This window comes from Doryrhamphus excisus, linkage group LG7 (genome assembly GCF_037039965.1).
Source record: "Doryrhamphus excisus strain RoL-2023G ecotype Guam linkage group LG7, RoL_Dexc_Guam_v1.1, whole genome shotgun sequence".
NCBI lineage: Eukaryota > Metazoa > Chordata > Actinopteri > Syngnathiformes > Syngnathidae > Doryrhamphus > Doryrhamphus excisus.
The window spans coordinates 15,957,501-15,974,425 of NC_136363.1; the positions used below are offsets into that span (position 1 = coordinate 15,957,501).

The 16,925-nt window shown below is 42.3% G+C and overlaps 1 protein-coding gene across 3 annotated transcripts in view; it reads right to left on the reverse strand.

Annotated features, from left to right (window-relative positions):
- dlgap1b (discs, large (Drosophila) homolog-associated protein 1b) overlaps window positions 1–16,925 on the reverse strand; it is a 71,107-nt gene that overhangs the window by 20,314 nt on the left and 33,868 nt on the right. For 2 of the 3 annotated variants that reach the window (XR_013627752.1, XM_058060866.2), the window contains exons 3-6: window positions 7,319–8,388; window positions 3,871–4,085; window positions 2,379–2,556; window positions 433–706 (exon numbers count right to left, since the gene is read on the reverse strand). Coding sequence is in view for 2 of the 3 variants with exons in the window: in XM_058060866.2 (XP_057916849.2) it covers window positions 433–706; window positions 2,379–2,556; window positions 3,871–4,085; window positions 7,319–8,359 (1,708 nt within the window). In the remaining variant the exon portion in view is untranslated. The remainder of the gene's footprint in view (window positions 1–432; window positions 707–2,378; window positions 2,557–3,870; window positions 4,086–7,318; window positions 8,389–16,925) is intronic. The other variant, XM_058060867.2, reaches the window with a different exon arrangement.

Below are 16,925 nucleotides of genomic sequence, written 5' to 3' on the forward strand. Positions count from 1 at the left end.
ATTTCATGGGGTCAATATTGAACTGCAACATTGTGTTAATCAATGATGAGGTCACTTAAAGCAAATTTGAAATGCAATTAAATAAATCTTAATTGCAGGTCGTTTTGAATTGATTGAACTGGTCCAACTTGCGGTGAATATACTGTATCTGATGAACTACTAGCGTGGCAGCTGGGGTTAGGACCATGTTAGGTTAGGACAAGATGCAGTGGAGTAAAAAGGACAGGAAAAAAAGGGCCAGTGTGAGTCACCCAGTGTAAGGAAGAAAGGCCCCACTCAGCATAAATAGTGTATGCATGCTCACTGCACACCATCATACGTGAATCATTTAGCTCTCATCACTATATGGGGAAATACCTTATTCTACTAAGATGGTGCATGTTGCATAACTTGGGCACATCTTTCTCACATGGTGTGTATGTGTAGACCAACCTGTGCTGCTCTGGATAGTTCTGACAGTGGTGGTGGTACGTGGGGGCGACCCAGCCTTGCGGGTGGCCCCGGCGCCATCTCCCCTCGCCGCTGCCTCCTCCTCCTCTTCCTCCTGTGAGCATCCTTTCTCGATGGCGCGCACGTAGCTGTGGCTGCGCATGCGGAAGCAGCCAGGCATGGGCAAATCCAGTGCGTCCACCGCCTGTGACTCCATCTCACTGAACACCGACTCGCACACCGCCTCGATCTGCCCGTTCACCTCCACCTCGCTCACCTGTGAGCACAGCAGACACGCTAGGATGTGCACGCAAAGGCGGAGTCAAACAAGCACAGGGCAAGAAAATGAAAAATAAAGCTGCACTCCAGGACAGTGCATGGCAGAGGAGAATATGAAGAAGACTTCTTATGACTTTGAATAACGCCTTCCATGTACAAGCAATAATAAAGTGGATATTGCCACGGAGGACGGTGCTGGTTAGTTAATAAAGGTGGTGTTTACCACATCCATTGGCCCTAAGCTAACTATAACAAAATAGACGACACAATCCAAAGTCAGCATGGAAACTGGAAGAGAAAATAAGCAGCTGGATGATTTCATGGCCTTAGAAATCATATTTAATTGGCTCTTAACAGGTCAAGAGCCAATTGTTTGTCTGCATATAATATCTGCATATAATAAAAACGAGTACACATAAAACAATGTTGTGAGACGCCACAACACAATACACAAGATTGGGTCTAGTAGAGGCATTACCATTTTTCTCACATGCATATTTCACTCTGCAACTTGTTGTCTTGACGCCGTTTGGCTGTAGCGTTTTTGTATCCTTGTTGAACATAATGCTCCTGTTGTCATATTTTCCTCGCACGGTTAGCTACTTCTGTTTCTTTTATTGTTTACAGCATTGGTGTTTAGCAAGGAGCTCACACGGGTAGCTCGTTTGGTAGCCATGACCACAACAGGAGTCGGCAAGTGGGAGATTGACTGAAATGGTCTACAGCCAATCAGGATACAGAAGACAATAGGCAGAAGAGAAAAGAGAGAAAGAATAGATAGACACCGCTGCCTCTGGTAAAACACAGAACTACAAAAATCAACTTCCCACAACGCAACTCTTCTTGAAGGGTCAGGCTTGGTCTGTAACAACATTTATACGCTGTAAAAAAATAAAAGAACGTCACGATTGTGTGGAAGGTAAGAAACTGTGAGTGAAATATGAAATGTTGCTAGGAAAGGTGAATATTGTACAGCTTTGTTGATATTCCTCTGTGGTTGAATCCATTCAACTGTTTTTGAGCAGTAGCAAGCACTTTGTTCCGTGACATTCATGTACTGTATATGTCAGGTCCACTGTGTGCGTCCCCTCAAGACTTTGCAGCGGCTGGAAGGGACAAAAGGACGCCTCAGAGGTCCATGAATCCGTCCGACTAGAAGGGACAACTAAGCACAGCTACTGTACTAGCACTACCTAGCACTACCTTCAGTTAGTTGACTAAAATGTCATTATGTTGAAAGCAAAAATAATGTAAAACTGAGTTTATCAAACTTTCTCTGCCGTTCCTCACATTGTCTTTGAGTTGCTCAAATCTAATCAAGATATATATGCTAATCAATCCCATGGTGAATTATTCATATAATTAATTATAAGGCCGCATGGAATGTTCTTGCTTCAAACGTCTGCATGGTGTCGATGGCAAATTCCAAAGAGATGGAGGATGTTAAAGAGGTAAAATACTGGTTACGGGGGCTTCCTGTTTCATGAGCTATTCTTGCGCAGCAAAGCAGCACATACTCTAGTTGGATCTAATTGGCTCTTCTTCCTCTTCAAACTTTGCCAGGATGGTGACCTGATTGTTAATTGGGGCTTAGGAAAGCTAAGGATGGGCTTCCCTCCGTCCTATCCAACCTTATTGGACATAGAATAGGAGGAGTAAAAGACACCAACCTGGCTGATGGTGCTCATGGCTCTCATATAGCTCTCATTGCGGGAACGGAATTTAGGCGAAGCCAGCAGCCCCGCCGGGTCCAAGCTGTCCAGACTCCTATTGATAGAAACCTCGCTGACGGCCCGCAGATAGCTGTGACTCCTGATCTGCAGCTTGGGAGAGTGCTCTGTGGAGATCCTGAGAGAGAATAGGGAGGAAGAATGAAACGTAAGGTGAGAAACTACGTGAGATGAAGCCATTAGAAGCGAGACAAGAGCGATAAAAAGGGAGCGTGAAAAGAAGGTGTTAGTGTAGCATGATGCACATCAATCCACATCCGTTTCTTATCACCCAGCTTCCAACTACAGTAACACGCATGTTGGCTAAGACGGCGTGTCCTTGAACTTTATTTCTGAAAGACTGAAGCACAGGACAAAAGACGGTCAATCTAATGCAACAACACACACGCACACACAAAGCTTCCTCACATCAATGATGAGAAAAAGGTGTCTCATTAGCGCTCACCTAACTCGTATCATGTTGCCCAGTATGCCGCCCCCCTCCCCCACAGTGTGAGAAGAGACTACGTCAGGCAGCATTAAGCTAAACAAATGAAGCATCTCAGTAATTCATCCTTGCCTCATATGAAAGCCTTTTATAGAGAAATACATACTGCACACACACGGCAGCGTGTCTGCCTTCAGGGCAGGTCGGCTTTAATGTTGCATTTACTCTTAAAATAGCATGTTGTTACTAAAGCAAAGCATCATTGAGAAGAAAAGGAGAGGATGAGGAAATCCACTATACTGGTCAGCTGGACTTTGAATGCAAACACAATCCAAGTAAACGCTAAATGTCAGGGCTTCCTTCATGTTAAATGATTTCTACAAGTTTGTTGGAACAAAATGTGACTACTTTTTTACTTGATCACCATTTTGTTCTGCCATTTTCTCCCGCTCAGGCTCTCTTTCTTCTCCTGGCTTGATTGAAGCTAGGAATGAGGGCCTGCCTCCTCAGTGAGACCACCATAGAAAGAGCTATGAAGCTTGAAATCAACAGTGAATGGTCAGAGTGGAAATCAGGTCAAAGAGGAATCTACCAGCAACCTTATATCCAGCCACACGTTATCCTCATTTCCCTGAGGGGTTGATTACGGGCTGGGCCAATGATATCCATTGTGGCAGCCCTACTTTATAATCAGCATCACCTGAGCAGGGGGAACAGCAAGGTCTCAGGGTGCTGCTGTGTGGATGAAGTAAGATTAATGAACCGCAGCCAATCAGGAATCAAGTCTGATGGAAGCTGTGCTGATTTTTGTACTCGGCTGAATGTTGTGATCACAGCGTCAACCTCTCCTTTTTTTAATATATCATCAGTTCCTTCTAGGACAACCTCTGCACCCACTAGTTTTTGTCACTATCCTCTGAAACAGCACCTGGAAAACGTGCATGTCTACTGAATGTGCACTCATTGGTCACCACACAAACTACCACTGCTGTTGGAAGAACTTACTTAAGAGTGGTCAACTCGGTGAGCGAAGGCTGCGTGGCCTTCAGGTAGCTGGCCCGTCGCGCTTGAACCTTAGGTGAAGGTTTAGGACTGCTGTCTGAGTCACCACTGTCATCCTCAGCCATGGCCTTGATGTAGCTGCCACTTCGCATTCTTCGGCATGGGATCTCATCATCCTTGGCCAGCGGGGAGAATCCGCTCCAGTCATCTTGAGGCACCTACACAGAGGCGCACAACATTAACAACATTAGGCACACCTGCACACACCAAGAGAATCAATACAAAGATTATGCAGTCTAATGCTCAGCTTTGACTGCAGATGTTTTGATGCCATGCCAGTGTTATGAGCAATGACCATGCATGTGTCCCAAGCAGTGAGATTTATGTATCAGTGACGTGCAGTCAGTAGATGCATGTAATAATGACAAATAAAAATGGGAATAATAATAACATAAAATATTTCTGTATGATTCCTATAATTTTAACATGTTCCTCAGTAAAAATCGCTGAATTTGCACAGCTCCACATCTCAATCAAATACAGTCCAGAAATCCAAGACTACCATTTCCAACTCATCCAAGACTACTAGTTGTCTGCTAGTCTGTAGGTTGGAATGTAGAAACATTTATTATAAACTATACATTTCTACAGCCCTCGTAATGTAAGTGTGACATCATTATTCTTGCTAATCAGACAATAAAATACACAGAAATGACATAAAGGAAGCACTTTGCAGTACTCGCTAGTCCTAGAAAGGGATGTGACCTGGAAGTGAGCTGCTAGTTACCTTATCCTTCCATAGAGAGGAAATACCAGCATTTTTTTCACAGCAGGACAAGCTGTTTAGCAGCAAGTCGAATGGAATATATTTTTATGCTTTAGTGAATGAATGAATGAATGAATTGGACTGCCAAGATGAAAGATGAGAAGGTTTCGTAGTCGAAGTAGGTGTGTCCTAATGATGTGCATTGTTAGCTAGCTCATATGAACTCATTTTCTGGCATTATAACGCACAAAAAAGTGAAATAAATACAGTATATCCTCATGTTTCACACAAAGATTGTATATGATTAAAGTATTAAAGTGCAGTTCCTAGTTGAAATTTTTATTATTCAGGTTTAAAAACAACCCAAACCTACATGGCCCTGTGTGTAAACAGTGAATGACCCCTGTTAAAACATAACTGTAGTTTATCTCACCTGAGTTCAATTTCTTGAGCCATACTCTGTCTGGCCTGTAGTAATCTGGCCTGATTACTGTCACACCTATTCTTAATCAAGAAATCCCTTAAATAGGACTTGCCTTAACTGAAGTAGACAAAAAGATAGACATCATGCCAAAATCTAAAGAAATTCAGGAACAAATGAGAACAAAGCTATTTGAGCTCTCCCAGTGTAAAAAAAATAAAGCGATTACTTCAGCTTTGGGACTCCAGTGAACCACAGTGAGAGCCATAATCCACAAAATGGCAAAAAAATGGAACAGTGTTGAAACTTCCCAGGAGTGGCCAACCAACAAAAATGACCCCAGGAGCACAGCCACGGCTCATCCAAGAGGTCACAAAAGACCCTACAACAACATCCAAAGACCTGCAGGCCTCACTTGCCTCAGTTAAGGTCTGACTCCACCATAAAAAAGACACTTAAAAAAGACAAAAATGGCCTGCCTGGTAGAGTTCCAAAACCAAAAAGAACATTAAGGCTTGCTTCAATTTTGCAGGAAAACATCTTGATGATCCCAAGACCTTTGGGGAAATACTTGAACTTTTTGGAAGGTGTGTGTCCCATTAAATCTGGCATAAAAGTAATGTCGCATTTCAGAAAAAGAACACCATACCAACAGTAAAATATGGTGGTGGTAGTGTGATGGTCTGGGGCTGCTTCAGGATCTGGAAGATCTGCTATGATAAATGGGGAAAGGAATTCTGGAATGTATGGCCATCTGTTGGTGACCTCAAGCTGAAACCAACCTGGGTTCCGCAGCAGGACAATGATCCAAAACACATCAAGTCCATCTCTGAATGGCTGAAGAAAAAACAAATGAAGACTTTGGAGTGGCCTAGTCAAAGTCCTGACCCGAATCCTTTTGGGATGCTGTGGCGTGACCTTAAAAAGGCTTCATGCTGGAAAACCCTCCAATGTGCCTGAATGACAACAATTCTGCAAAGATGAGTGGGCCAAAATTCCTCCACAGCACTGTAAGAGACTCACTGCAAGTTATCACAAACGCTTGATTGCAGTTGTTGCTGCTAAGGGTGGACCAACCAGTTATTAGCTTTAGGGTTCACTTTTTCACACAGGGCCATGTAGCTTTGAATTTTATTTCCTCCCTTAATAAAACAAAAAGTTTCATTTAAAAAATGCATTTTGTGTTCAGTTGTGTTGTCATTGACTAATTTGTTTGATGATCTGAAATTGTGACAAACATGCATAAAAATAGGAAATCAGGAAGGGGGCATACATGTTTTCACACCACTCTATATAAGTATACTGTATGTGCTTACATACCAGACTGACCTTGGCATCATCCAACATCTAATCAGTCTAAAGCTGTCAAAAAACATTAGCTAAATAAGGTCATGCTTGGTAATCACATCAACCAGCAGCGTTATCATGTGACTTCCCTTTCGCATTCATCCATGTGCAGCCATCTTGATTTGACATCCAGTACAGTAAAAGAAGACCTCGTCCGTCTTTGGAGAAACATAATGGCTGTAAAGAATGTCGCTGTGGTACACTGGCATCCCTTCCCTAATGTACCCTCTCATTTCCCCTGCTCTTAAAATGCAGTCACTTTCACTCTCGCTGTTTTATGTTCCTGTTCTGTTTTCCAACTTCTACAGCCTGTCATCGTCCTCTGTGGCCTGGATTTTCTCTCTTTTCTTGGAGGTTTCATCCACAGGCAGCATCTCACATGGAGAGCTTACAACAACTTTCATCTTCAGTAGCACAGATGTGAGATAAGATAGCTTGATCTTACTGCATGTTTTGATGTGTGGGGGGCTGCTGCTGCAGACGCTGATAAACACCAAGGGGAAAAAAGTTTTCTTGGTTCAAGCTGTGACCTTCTTGACAGGATAAAAATCAGATATTTGTCGAAGCGTGAATGTGAAAACAATGTCACCTCATGTCATGAAGCCCCTAGCAAAGCTGACAAACATGTTCTGTTGGACACAAGCTGAGAAGTGGTCAAAGTGTGTGGAGTAGAAAACTCGTGCTCAATATGATGCAAACATCCACATGCCAACACATGAATAGTTCAAAGCAGATGGACATACAGTAAACAAAAACTGTGTTTGATGAGGACATCATGATGGAAGCGTCACTGTCAAAAAAGATAATGCAAATGGTTGGGGACAAAAGGAGGTGTCTCATGAAGGAGCAGCAGGTGGCCCTTTGAGGCTGCATGGAGCATGACATGCAAGGGGGGGTAGCTGCTGTAACCGTCCTACCTGCAGGAAGTGGCAGGTGCGTCCCTGCTCGGCTTTCACTAGAGCGTTATCTAGGTTGACTGAGGCCTTCTGGTAGACCTCTCTTGCTCTGCTCACCGTCAACGTAGAAGACCACGAGCTCTTCTTGAGCTGGACTTGGCCATCGAGCGGGCCCAACAGCGGGAGGCCTCCCTTGCCGCTCCCCGAGCAGGATGAGCACTTCACATCGTTGTTGCTACGAGATGTCTTCAGGGAGTGGGAGCTGATGGTGTTGTAGGACTCCATGAAGTACTGTGACTGTGACTTGTCCGGATGTCGCCCCATGGTCATGACCCCTGATGGCTGTCCTCCGCTGTGATGGTGGTACAGGCACACCTCCCGGTCCAGGGTGTCGTCTGAGCTCCAGTAGCCAGAGATGGCGCTACGCATCTTGGGCTCGGACTTGGATCGGTCTTTGCTTTTGCTGCGTTTGCTGTGTTTGAGGGTTCCAGATGAAGAAGGTGGGTCATCTGGGCTGTTTTTACCACCATTCATCCTCCCAGTAGTACCAGACCCTGAGGGTCCTTCCAAGGAGTGCGACTTGGTGAAAAGCTTCTGAACAGAGTGAACAAGGTGGCGGATTCGCCCGGGACTGTCACTGCGCTGGTGTTCTACCGCCGCACGCTTGTACTGCAGCGTGTGGTAGCCTTCTCGCCGTGCAGGAGCTTGGTGATCAAACTGTTCCATCAGGTTAGAAGACAGCCGGTTGTTGTTGTTTTTGCCTTTAGCACTTCCTGTTGGCCCTGTGTAAGGCACCAGAGGCCCACACTCCTCCTTCAGCTCATGGTGGGAGCTGTAATGTCTGCGAGGGAAGGTGCAGCTGGCCAGGTCTGGGTAGGCACTGCATTCAGACTGGAAAGAGCTCCGCTGGGTGTAGCACGGGCGCTCAGCAGGGTGAGCCTCGCCTGGGTTCAGGTAGTAGCGCTGACGATCCGAGTGACCCAGGGTCATGGAGTCATAGGAGGGGTCACAAACAATGGCATGGTGGTGACTGTGGCTGCTGGACAGGCCCTTCATTGTCATGGTGAAGCTGCAGGAGGTCTGCACACACTCTACAGAGATAACAAACACACATACAGTATATATACAGTATATATACACATGGTGTCTACAGTATCATGTAGAAACGTATGGACATTACTTTACGGTAGGAAACCAGGACAGTTAAGGCAGTAGATTCTCTTAAAAGGGACCTGTTAAAAGGTTTTTCCACTTGTCTGACCTATAAATCTAGTTAGAAAGTAGTATTCTCGTGTTGAAAGTTTCAGATAATGAGGTTTGCGTATTTGGAAGTGAGACATGAAAGAAGTGTGGAATGGCTCAAAATGCTCAGTTTCAGAGGGCTTTGCAAAACTGTTCCTTTGTGATGTCACAGAGGAGCGGGCTTCCTTATATGGGCGTGACTGTAGGCGTGATACACTTTCTGCCCTCCTCCCAAGCTCTGCTTCCTGTAAATCCTATAAACTTCATTTCATTTACATATCACTGTGTTGGTCCGCTATATGAGATATTTAACTGAAATGGATGATCCCAACAATCAGGGATTTATAAAGGAAAATATTGAAAATGATAAAACTTTTTTATCCCACTGTAGGTGCAGAGTTTTCTGTGTGGGTTATGTTTGCATACTGCATGAACCCCATGGCACACAATGCCATGTAAATGTCTGGTCATTACCGTACACTCATGTACCGTACCACAAGGAATACACAAAATAATTTGAGTTCAAGTAAGTTACAAGTTGTATGTTACGAGTTTTTTGGAGCATTATATGAAATTTTGCCACCAGTATTTTGACTTTTACTGCAAATGAATACTGTTTCCCAATATCAATTATCAACCTCTTTGAGTACTAAAAATCTGTATCTGTATTGGCCCTGAAAATTCTTCAATTTGTCTTTCATTTATTTTTGTGCTGGAAAAGTATTACGGTTAAATATAGCAGCAGCTTGACCCCTAGCTCCCTTCTCCCTTCACTCGGGCAGATTTCATAGAAGGTCTGAGGAAATGTTGCTATTTTGAGGACTACAGTGTTCAACAGTCAAATAATACAAATTTAGCAAATAAACAGAACAAGCAAGCGTCCTCTGCTTCATCATTTAAAAAAGAAACAGCACTGTCTTCTTAAAAGGACAAGCCTTTATTTTCGCGTACAATCCACCTGCTCAGAATGCACGGACACACACGCACAGTCACACACACACACACACACACACACAGAACATAATCACATCCTGTTCTTTCAGTTTCCCCTCTGAGAGAAATGTAATAGACCAGTAAAAAGCAGCTGACAGGCTTCTGAACCTGTCGAGGCAAAGTGGCAATAAACGACCTTGCCCTAGCATGAACAATGGAGTCCTTGTGCACCTTTAGAGTGTCTGCAAGCGGCGTAAGGCTCGGTAGCCAGCCTGTGCTCTGTGGCAACACTAACAAGACAATGATAAGACCCCAGCAACCTCAGCAATGTGCTGTGGCAGCAGAGGAGGCCATATTCATTAGCGTCATTTAGTATGCAAAAGGCCAGAGTGGAGGACATGAGACGGGGCAGTGCAATAAAACATGACATCTTTTCCACAAGTAGAGGACACAACACATGAAGGCGTGTTTATGAGAACCTGATTTATTTGAGAAAAATTTGGTCCAATGATTAACGTCATTTTGCTGTGATGCTTAACCAAGGGATTAAATCACTTGGGGGAAGAATTAAGCCGGTGCGTTAATCTACTAGCCATCCCTCGCTCACTCATATAGCACATGAACACTAACTTCCACAGTGGGCCGTGTCCAACTGAAGGTATTCATTGCATCTGACAGAGATCCACTGGAGTGAAGAATGTGACCTAAATAAAAGACCCTTGCTGTGATCCACTGCACCACGTTTGCTGCACAGCTGTCCACACTAAAGCTGAAAAGCTGAAGGTGGGTCACACTGGCTTTCTGCCGGCTGGACACACACACACACACACACATTAGAGATGCTGCTGATGCGTGGTAAATTTCTGTCAATCAGAAGATGAGGACCTGCTGCTTCTGCTGTGGTTGTCAAGCAAGCCAAAGGTGATGTAAGAAAAGTCAGACAAACGTGCCTCTCTGCGGTAGACTCAGGCGGATTGAAAGATGTTCAGTTTCTTATATTCTGATTCAGAATCATTGAAAAAATAAATAGACTGATGAAAATGTAAAACAACAACCTTTTTAGCAGAATATAACAATCTGAATAATAGGCTCACAGCTATTGAGTATTTTAGTAATCAGGTATTCTCCTGAAAATGAATTGAGTAATCACACAAAACACATTTTTACTTGGTTAAAGAGCAATAATGCATTGGAATAAACAGTATTTTCTTGGGTATGATGAACTACATAATGGTGCTTATTAGGTGAAGAATACTAAGAATATGAATACTAGGTACTCGTGGTGTGTCGGTCATGAATGCACAAGTCATCACGTGTTGTTGCGCTGTTGAGTCGGAACGAACGTGAACATGAGTGAACGGACTGACTCCACACGACTGACCGGGTCTATGCATAGGGAGAGATCACAGGCTAATGATCAATTGACCGAAATGACCGAAATGAACGGATCTTTTTGCTAAATGAACCGGAATGATCCAGTTCACTGAAATGAACGGTTTTGGCCACCACTAGCCACTAAGAATAAATGACATATTACAGTACCTTGATGAGTGTGCATCCGGACTATTGGCACCAGTATAATAGATGTACTCACTAAATTTAAAGAGAAATATAGATTTGCAAAAATACAGACCGCTGCAGTTTTCTAAATCATGACATTGGATGTTTAATGCACAGAAATGTAATAACTGATAAATATTGGTGCTGCCAAACAGTGCATGTAACAAGGCTAGTTCAAAAGTGGCCTACCAAAAAAGTAATTCATCGCCGTCCTCATCCTAAAACCACTTAAGTCGTCCTCGTCTTCACAAATGAGTGACCGAATAATTCCTTCATCACACACACTTTTAGCAGATATGCTTGCTCAGTTTTTTCAACCCACCATGTGAGACAGTGTAATGTATTAAACCAGTCAGATGATGTGATGTCATCCATATGCCCCACTTTTCGGGCATGACCAGTCAACCTAGGCTAAATTCAACTTAACTGTAGTAATTCTACACTTGATAAGACTTCAAAATGTGATATTCGCGACCACTTGACTACTTCCTGAAGCTGCTCTTTAAGTATCATGGGAACTATAGTTTTAGCCACAAATCATTTGCATCACTGTACAAACTGCAGGATTCATAGCATGAGAAAAAAGTAGCAGCTTATACATGGTTCCCTCATTGATCATGGGAGATCAGTTCCCAAAATAGACTGCAATTAGTGAAATTTGCAAAGTAGCCAACCATATTTGTTTGCAATTATTGGTTACATTTAAAGGCTGTAAAACCCCTCAAAAAACAAAATTTTCTCAGACAGGCACACATTTGTCTCTTGAGTAAATGCTCCGTTCACATTTCGTTAATAATTTTAATAATCAAAAATCAATCTGACAAATTATTAAGTGACTCACGATATTAACTCCTCTGACGTGCCCCATGCCGGCATTGTTTGGCTGTCACGTTTTTGTACACTTGTTAAAATATATTACCTGTTGTAGTGTTTTAGTCCTCCTCATAGTCCTCCACAAACCGAAGATTTATTTACTGTATGCCATAGTGGCGCCCTAGCGATCATAGCAAAGAGGAAAGGCAGTGGTGCACAAAGGAGATTGATAATGGAGCCAATCAGAAGGCAGAACACAATGGCCGTGTTCTTCCTTAGCCAATCTGGATTGTTGTGTCTGGCTACACATACTGAGAAAATTGGAATGTCTGGACATGTTGTCAACTCTCACATGAGTATACACCATCCTCTGCTGGTAGCAGTAGTAACATACAACAGGGCACTGATAGAACACTCCAATACACCACAAGGATGCGGAACATAATGCATGTTTGTAGATGTGAAAAAAACGCAAAATTTTACTTAAAAACCCTGCGATGCAACAAATCCGCCAAAGGTGAACTGCTAGGCACCCATACAAAATTGCAATAATTAAGAAAAACACAGCCCTATCAAGCCAATATGGCTAACATTATGATAGTAAGTACATTACCATTAAATGTTCTCTTTCACCGTCATTGTCATTTTCCCTTGTCTCTTTCATCTTCCCACAACCAAACATCTTCTTTCTCTGGGTGAGTGACATAAACACATGTGATAACTCCTCGAGGCAGAGAAAATTCCTTGATTAATTTTTTAAAAATACTTAATGAATTGTTTCATCCCTTGTTTAAACAAAACCTAAGAAGTTTTATGTTATGTATTTTGTCCCCTTACTGTACACAAAATGAACCAAACCATGACCTTAAAACCGAGGGGGGTACCGAACCATGATTATGGCATACCTTTACACCTATATGCCATGTCTCTATGGTTCTTTGAGGAAGAAAACATTTACTGCAAAGTACATATTCTGCCAGCCTTGCTATCATCTAACATAGCAGCCTTTCTTTTTTTGTTCCTCATTTTGTCTAAGGTTAGTTGGGAGAGCCGCTGAATCCTCTCGTTGCCTACAATCTTTGCAGGCAGTCAAGAAATGATGATGATGCTAATGATGCTGCTGGCAAAACACAAGGACGCTGCATGGATGGCGCACACTATATAAACACCACACGCTGCTCAGCCTCTCATTAGTAAGGGTGTCACGAGACACCCACCTCACGAGATGACATTGTGGGTCCACAAGAGGGAGCGGGGACAAGATTTGAATATTAATTTTAAGTACAGTAAAATATGACTTGACAAACATATTTTTTTATTTAGCCAAGTCACAAAACATTGCAAGTGCGTTTTGAAATGTTTATTGTTGACGCTAAACAATATTATCATTGACATTTTTTAGACAAAATAAAGCATTCTTATGATAATGGTTAATAATAATCATAGTCATAATACTTGTATATCATTGTATATCATCACTATGTATATCATTTCTTGAAATGCTGCCTTTTTCAAAGCAAATGCAAACCATATTTATTTTATTTTGTATTTTGCGTTCATATGTTATGTTTCTAGATTTCTCCACAGCTGTGCCTGCTTTTGTTTGTACTTTGTTTCTGGCAATTTTAGATTGCTATAGATCAGTGGTTCCCAAAATTTTTACAGTCACACTTTAAAAAAACAAACCTTTTTTTAATCTGAATTAACTTGCCGTATCAGACATGATTAATTGGTTATTCATTTGATAACTACATAGTCATCGTCCTACATATTTTTTTAAATTTCAATCTGATGTTGGGATCCTTCCGTTTGCCATTTAGGTTGAATTTGAGCTTCTTTTTTGTGATGAAGTCTGCATTTTTATTTGAAGGGAAAGGTCAACAAACATGATAAACCAGAAACCGAAGTACAAAAATAGCCTAATTTCGATGATCTCTAATCCAGATACACACACACACACTGTGTCATGCGAGGATTTGAACACTGATAGAAGTGAAGTTTTAAAGATTAAACACTCTTAATGCCCAACATAATCATCAAACTTACTTGCTTTTTCATGCAAGTCTTATGATGTACCACTGGGGGTATCCCCAACTTTGGGAACCTAGGATGTAATAGTATGTAGTTTTGTATATTTTGAAATAAACCATGTTTTTTAAATAAGTCTTGCATGCGTAGGGGTGCAAAACCTAGCCAGTGTCCTTAATATTTGACTTAAGGTGGAAAAAAGCAGGGAAAGATAAGTTGAGCAGAAAGAAAAATGTAACATACGTAACGACAACTTAATATATTAAATATATTAAGTGCTTAGAACAAGTAGAACAGTACAAAAAGACTTACAGTACAAAAGTACTTTTCTTTATATGGACACAAAGGCTCATTCAAATTAACTTTAACAAAAGTCAACTGTACTGATATAAAATATAAATATTTCATAACATGAATATTTCAAACCAACGTAGTACACACGCACAGACACACAGGATAAACTGATCAACTGTCCTTCCCCCTCTTCCACAGAAGGTTGTCAAGGAGTGTTTTAAAGGAGAGAGCAGAAAGCATTAAGCCAACCGGTGAATTTCCTGATTAAGTCAAAGTGGCTTTTAAGGATGTCAGTAGAGGCTGAGCGTGGCCACTTTAATGTCTTATTACTTACACCAAGGAGATGCCCCCCCCCCCCCACGTATTTGGGCCATTCCACTTTAGTGGGGCCTTTTGGGTCCCCAGAAAATAAATTGTAAATGCAGAACAAAATTAACTGTAAAATAATGTTCTTTTATTCAGTAAAGTGTCCTACATATTCGTGTGATTGCATATTTAATAAATACAATTGAAATCTGAAAAATGTTGTGCTACTTTGGCAAGCGCACTACTTGAATGACTGTCGGACCATTTCCCACCCACACAGCAATGTAATACTGTACATACGCTAGCAGTGATAAACCAATCTGAATGTCAAGTTCTTTAGGACTTGCACCAGCCTGAACTTGATATCGCAGAAGACGCTTTATCAACTCTAGTGGGTTTTCTTAGTTTTATTCCACACCTCAAATATTTACAGCAGTACAGGTTAGGTTGAGAACCTTTGAATCAAGAGGAATATAGTCAAATTACTACTTAATGTTACACACAGCTGTATCGTAGTGATGACAGATGACATTGTTATATACCAGTGGTCTCTCCGGTCTTCTCTTCATACAATCAATTGAAGGGTCAAGCAAGTCCTGCAATATGGCTCAACAGTTCCCTCCTCGTCAGTGGGTTTGGAGTGTTGCTAGGCACATCTTCTATCGTTAGATTTTTTTTCCCCAGTCCTCATTTTCTTCATTTTCTTTGAATAGGTGATTGTAGCCACAATGTACAGTCTTCGTCTTCTACAAGGTACCCGACTCCTAGGGCTTTGTTGTCCTCGTCCATCAGTTGGGGAGGACAAAGGTCTACACTGCTTTGGAATATTGGTGTCCACCTTCCTCCCACTTTACCTGACCGCACCCAAGGCTCGAGGAAGATTCCTCCAGCCTGCAGGATCATTTCAACTCCCGGCGTGATCTTGTCAAGTTATGACAGGTAAGGATGTCGTCAACATAGCTGTCCTCTTCCAGGACACTGTGGGAAAAAATGCTTAACTTTGCGATTTCCTTCATTGCTACCTGGGCGATACCCGCGGCTGGTTTGTCCCCAATATTAACCCTCTTGATGGCATACTCCCTGTTGTCCTCATCTTGGTTGTCTCTCCAAAGGAACCTGTGCAGAGTAATTTCTCAATCCTCTACATTACTACATTACTCAAGTCCCCATAGAGTCACGTAATCACCACTTGGATCTCGTTTTCCCCCATCTTGTTTGCTCGCCTGTAGATATGGTTAATCCTCTCTGTAAAGGAACCTCTTGCAGTAGACCACTGTTTCTTGAGCTCCTTGAGTTCTGAGAGTGGATCCTCCATTTTTACTTGTCCTACAATTTGCTGATGAAAAGGTTAAGTTTTCCCCATTCGCAAATTGCTCTTGGTTATCGACTGCCAAGTCCACTAGGACTTCTGTAGGACTGCACTTGAGAAGATCGCAGAGGATGCTTTATCAACTCAACTCCAGTGGGTTTTCTTGAGTTTTATTTATCCACACCTCAACTTACAGGACTACAGGTTATGTTGATAACCTTTGAATCAAGAGGATTGTCGTCAAATTACTACTTGGCGTTACACACAGCTGTGTCATAGTGACGACAGACAACATTGTTACATACCAGTGGTCTCCAGTCTTCTCTTAATACAATCAATTAAATGGTCTTGACAATTACAATCACAGTTAACCACCTATTGTTGTAAAATGCGCTTTGAAAGACATACACCTTCAGCATCATAAACATACATACAATCATGTGACACTTTTCCATCTAATGTTGGACCAAGTGGTTCAGTTGAATTGGACTGAACAATATGTAATACGTACAGTGCATACCCTGGCAACGATAAACCAATTAGAGAACAATAGGTAATACGTATAGTATGCTTCACGTCCACCACGCCTCTGCAGCTGCAAAACAACATTGTGCCCATCTCTCCGCTACTGTGAAAAATCAAGTGAAGCAAATGAATTCGGAGCTTGCCATCATTGCAGGAGGATTAACAAAAGAACTCCAACCACTGGACATTGGTGTAAACAGGGCGTTCAAAGCGAAGTTACCCATGATCACACTGGATGCGTCGTGCCAGAGATCCTGGTCCTATCCATCTTGCCGCCAAAGTGCAACTCAGACAGAAACCGGTAGGCATTGCGATGAGCATCCAATCTGGCTGTGAAAACTGCGCTTGCGAGAGCAGATGTTCACACGACAACTAGCCTTCTATACAGGAAATTTATACAGTGCATCCGGAAAGTATTCACAGCGCTTCACTTTTTCTACATTTTGTCATGTTACAGCCTCATTCCAAACTGAATTAAATTAGGCCTGTATGGTAGAGTGGCCAGACGAAAGCCATCAGACCAGAGAATTTTGTTTCTCATGGTCTGAGAGTCATTCATGTGCTTTTTGGCAAATTCCAGACGGGCTGCCATGTTCCTTTTACTAAGGAGTGGCTTTC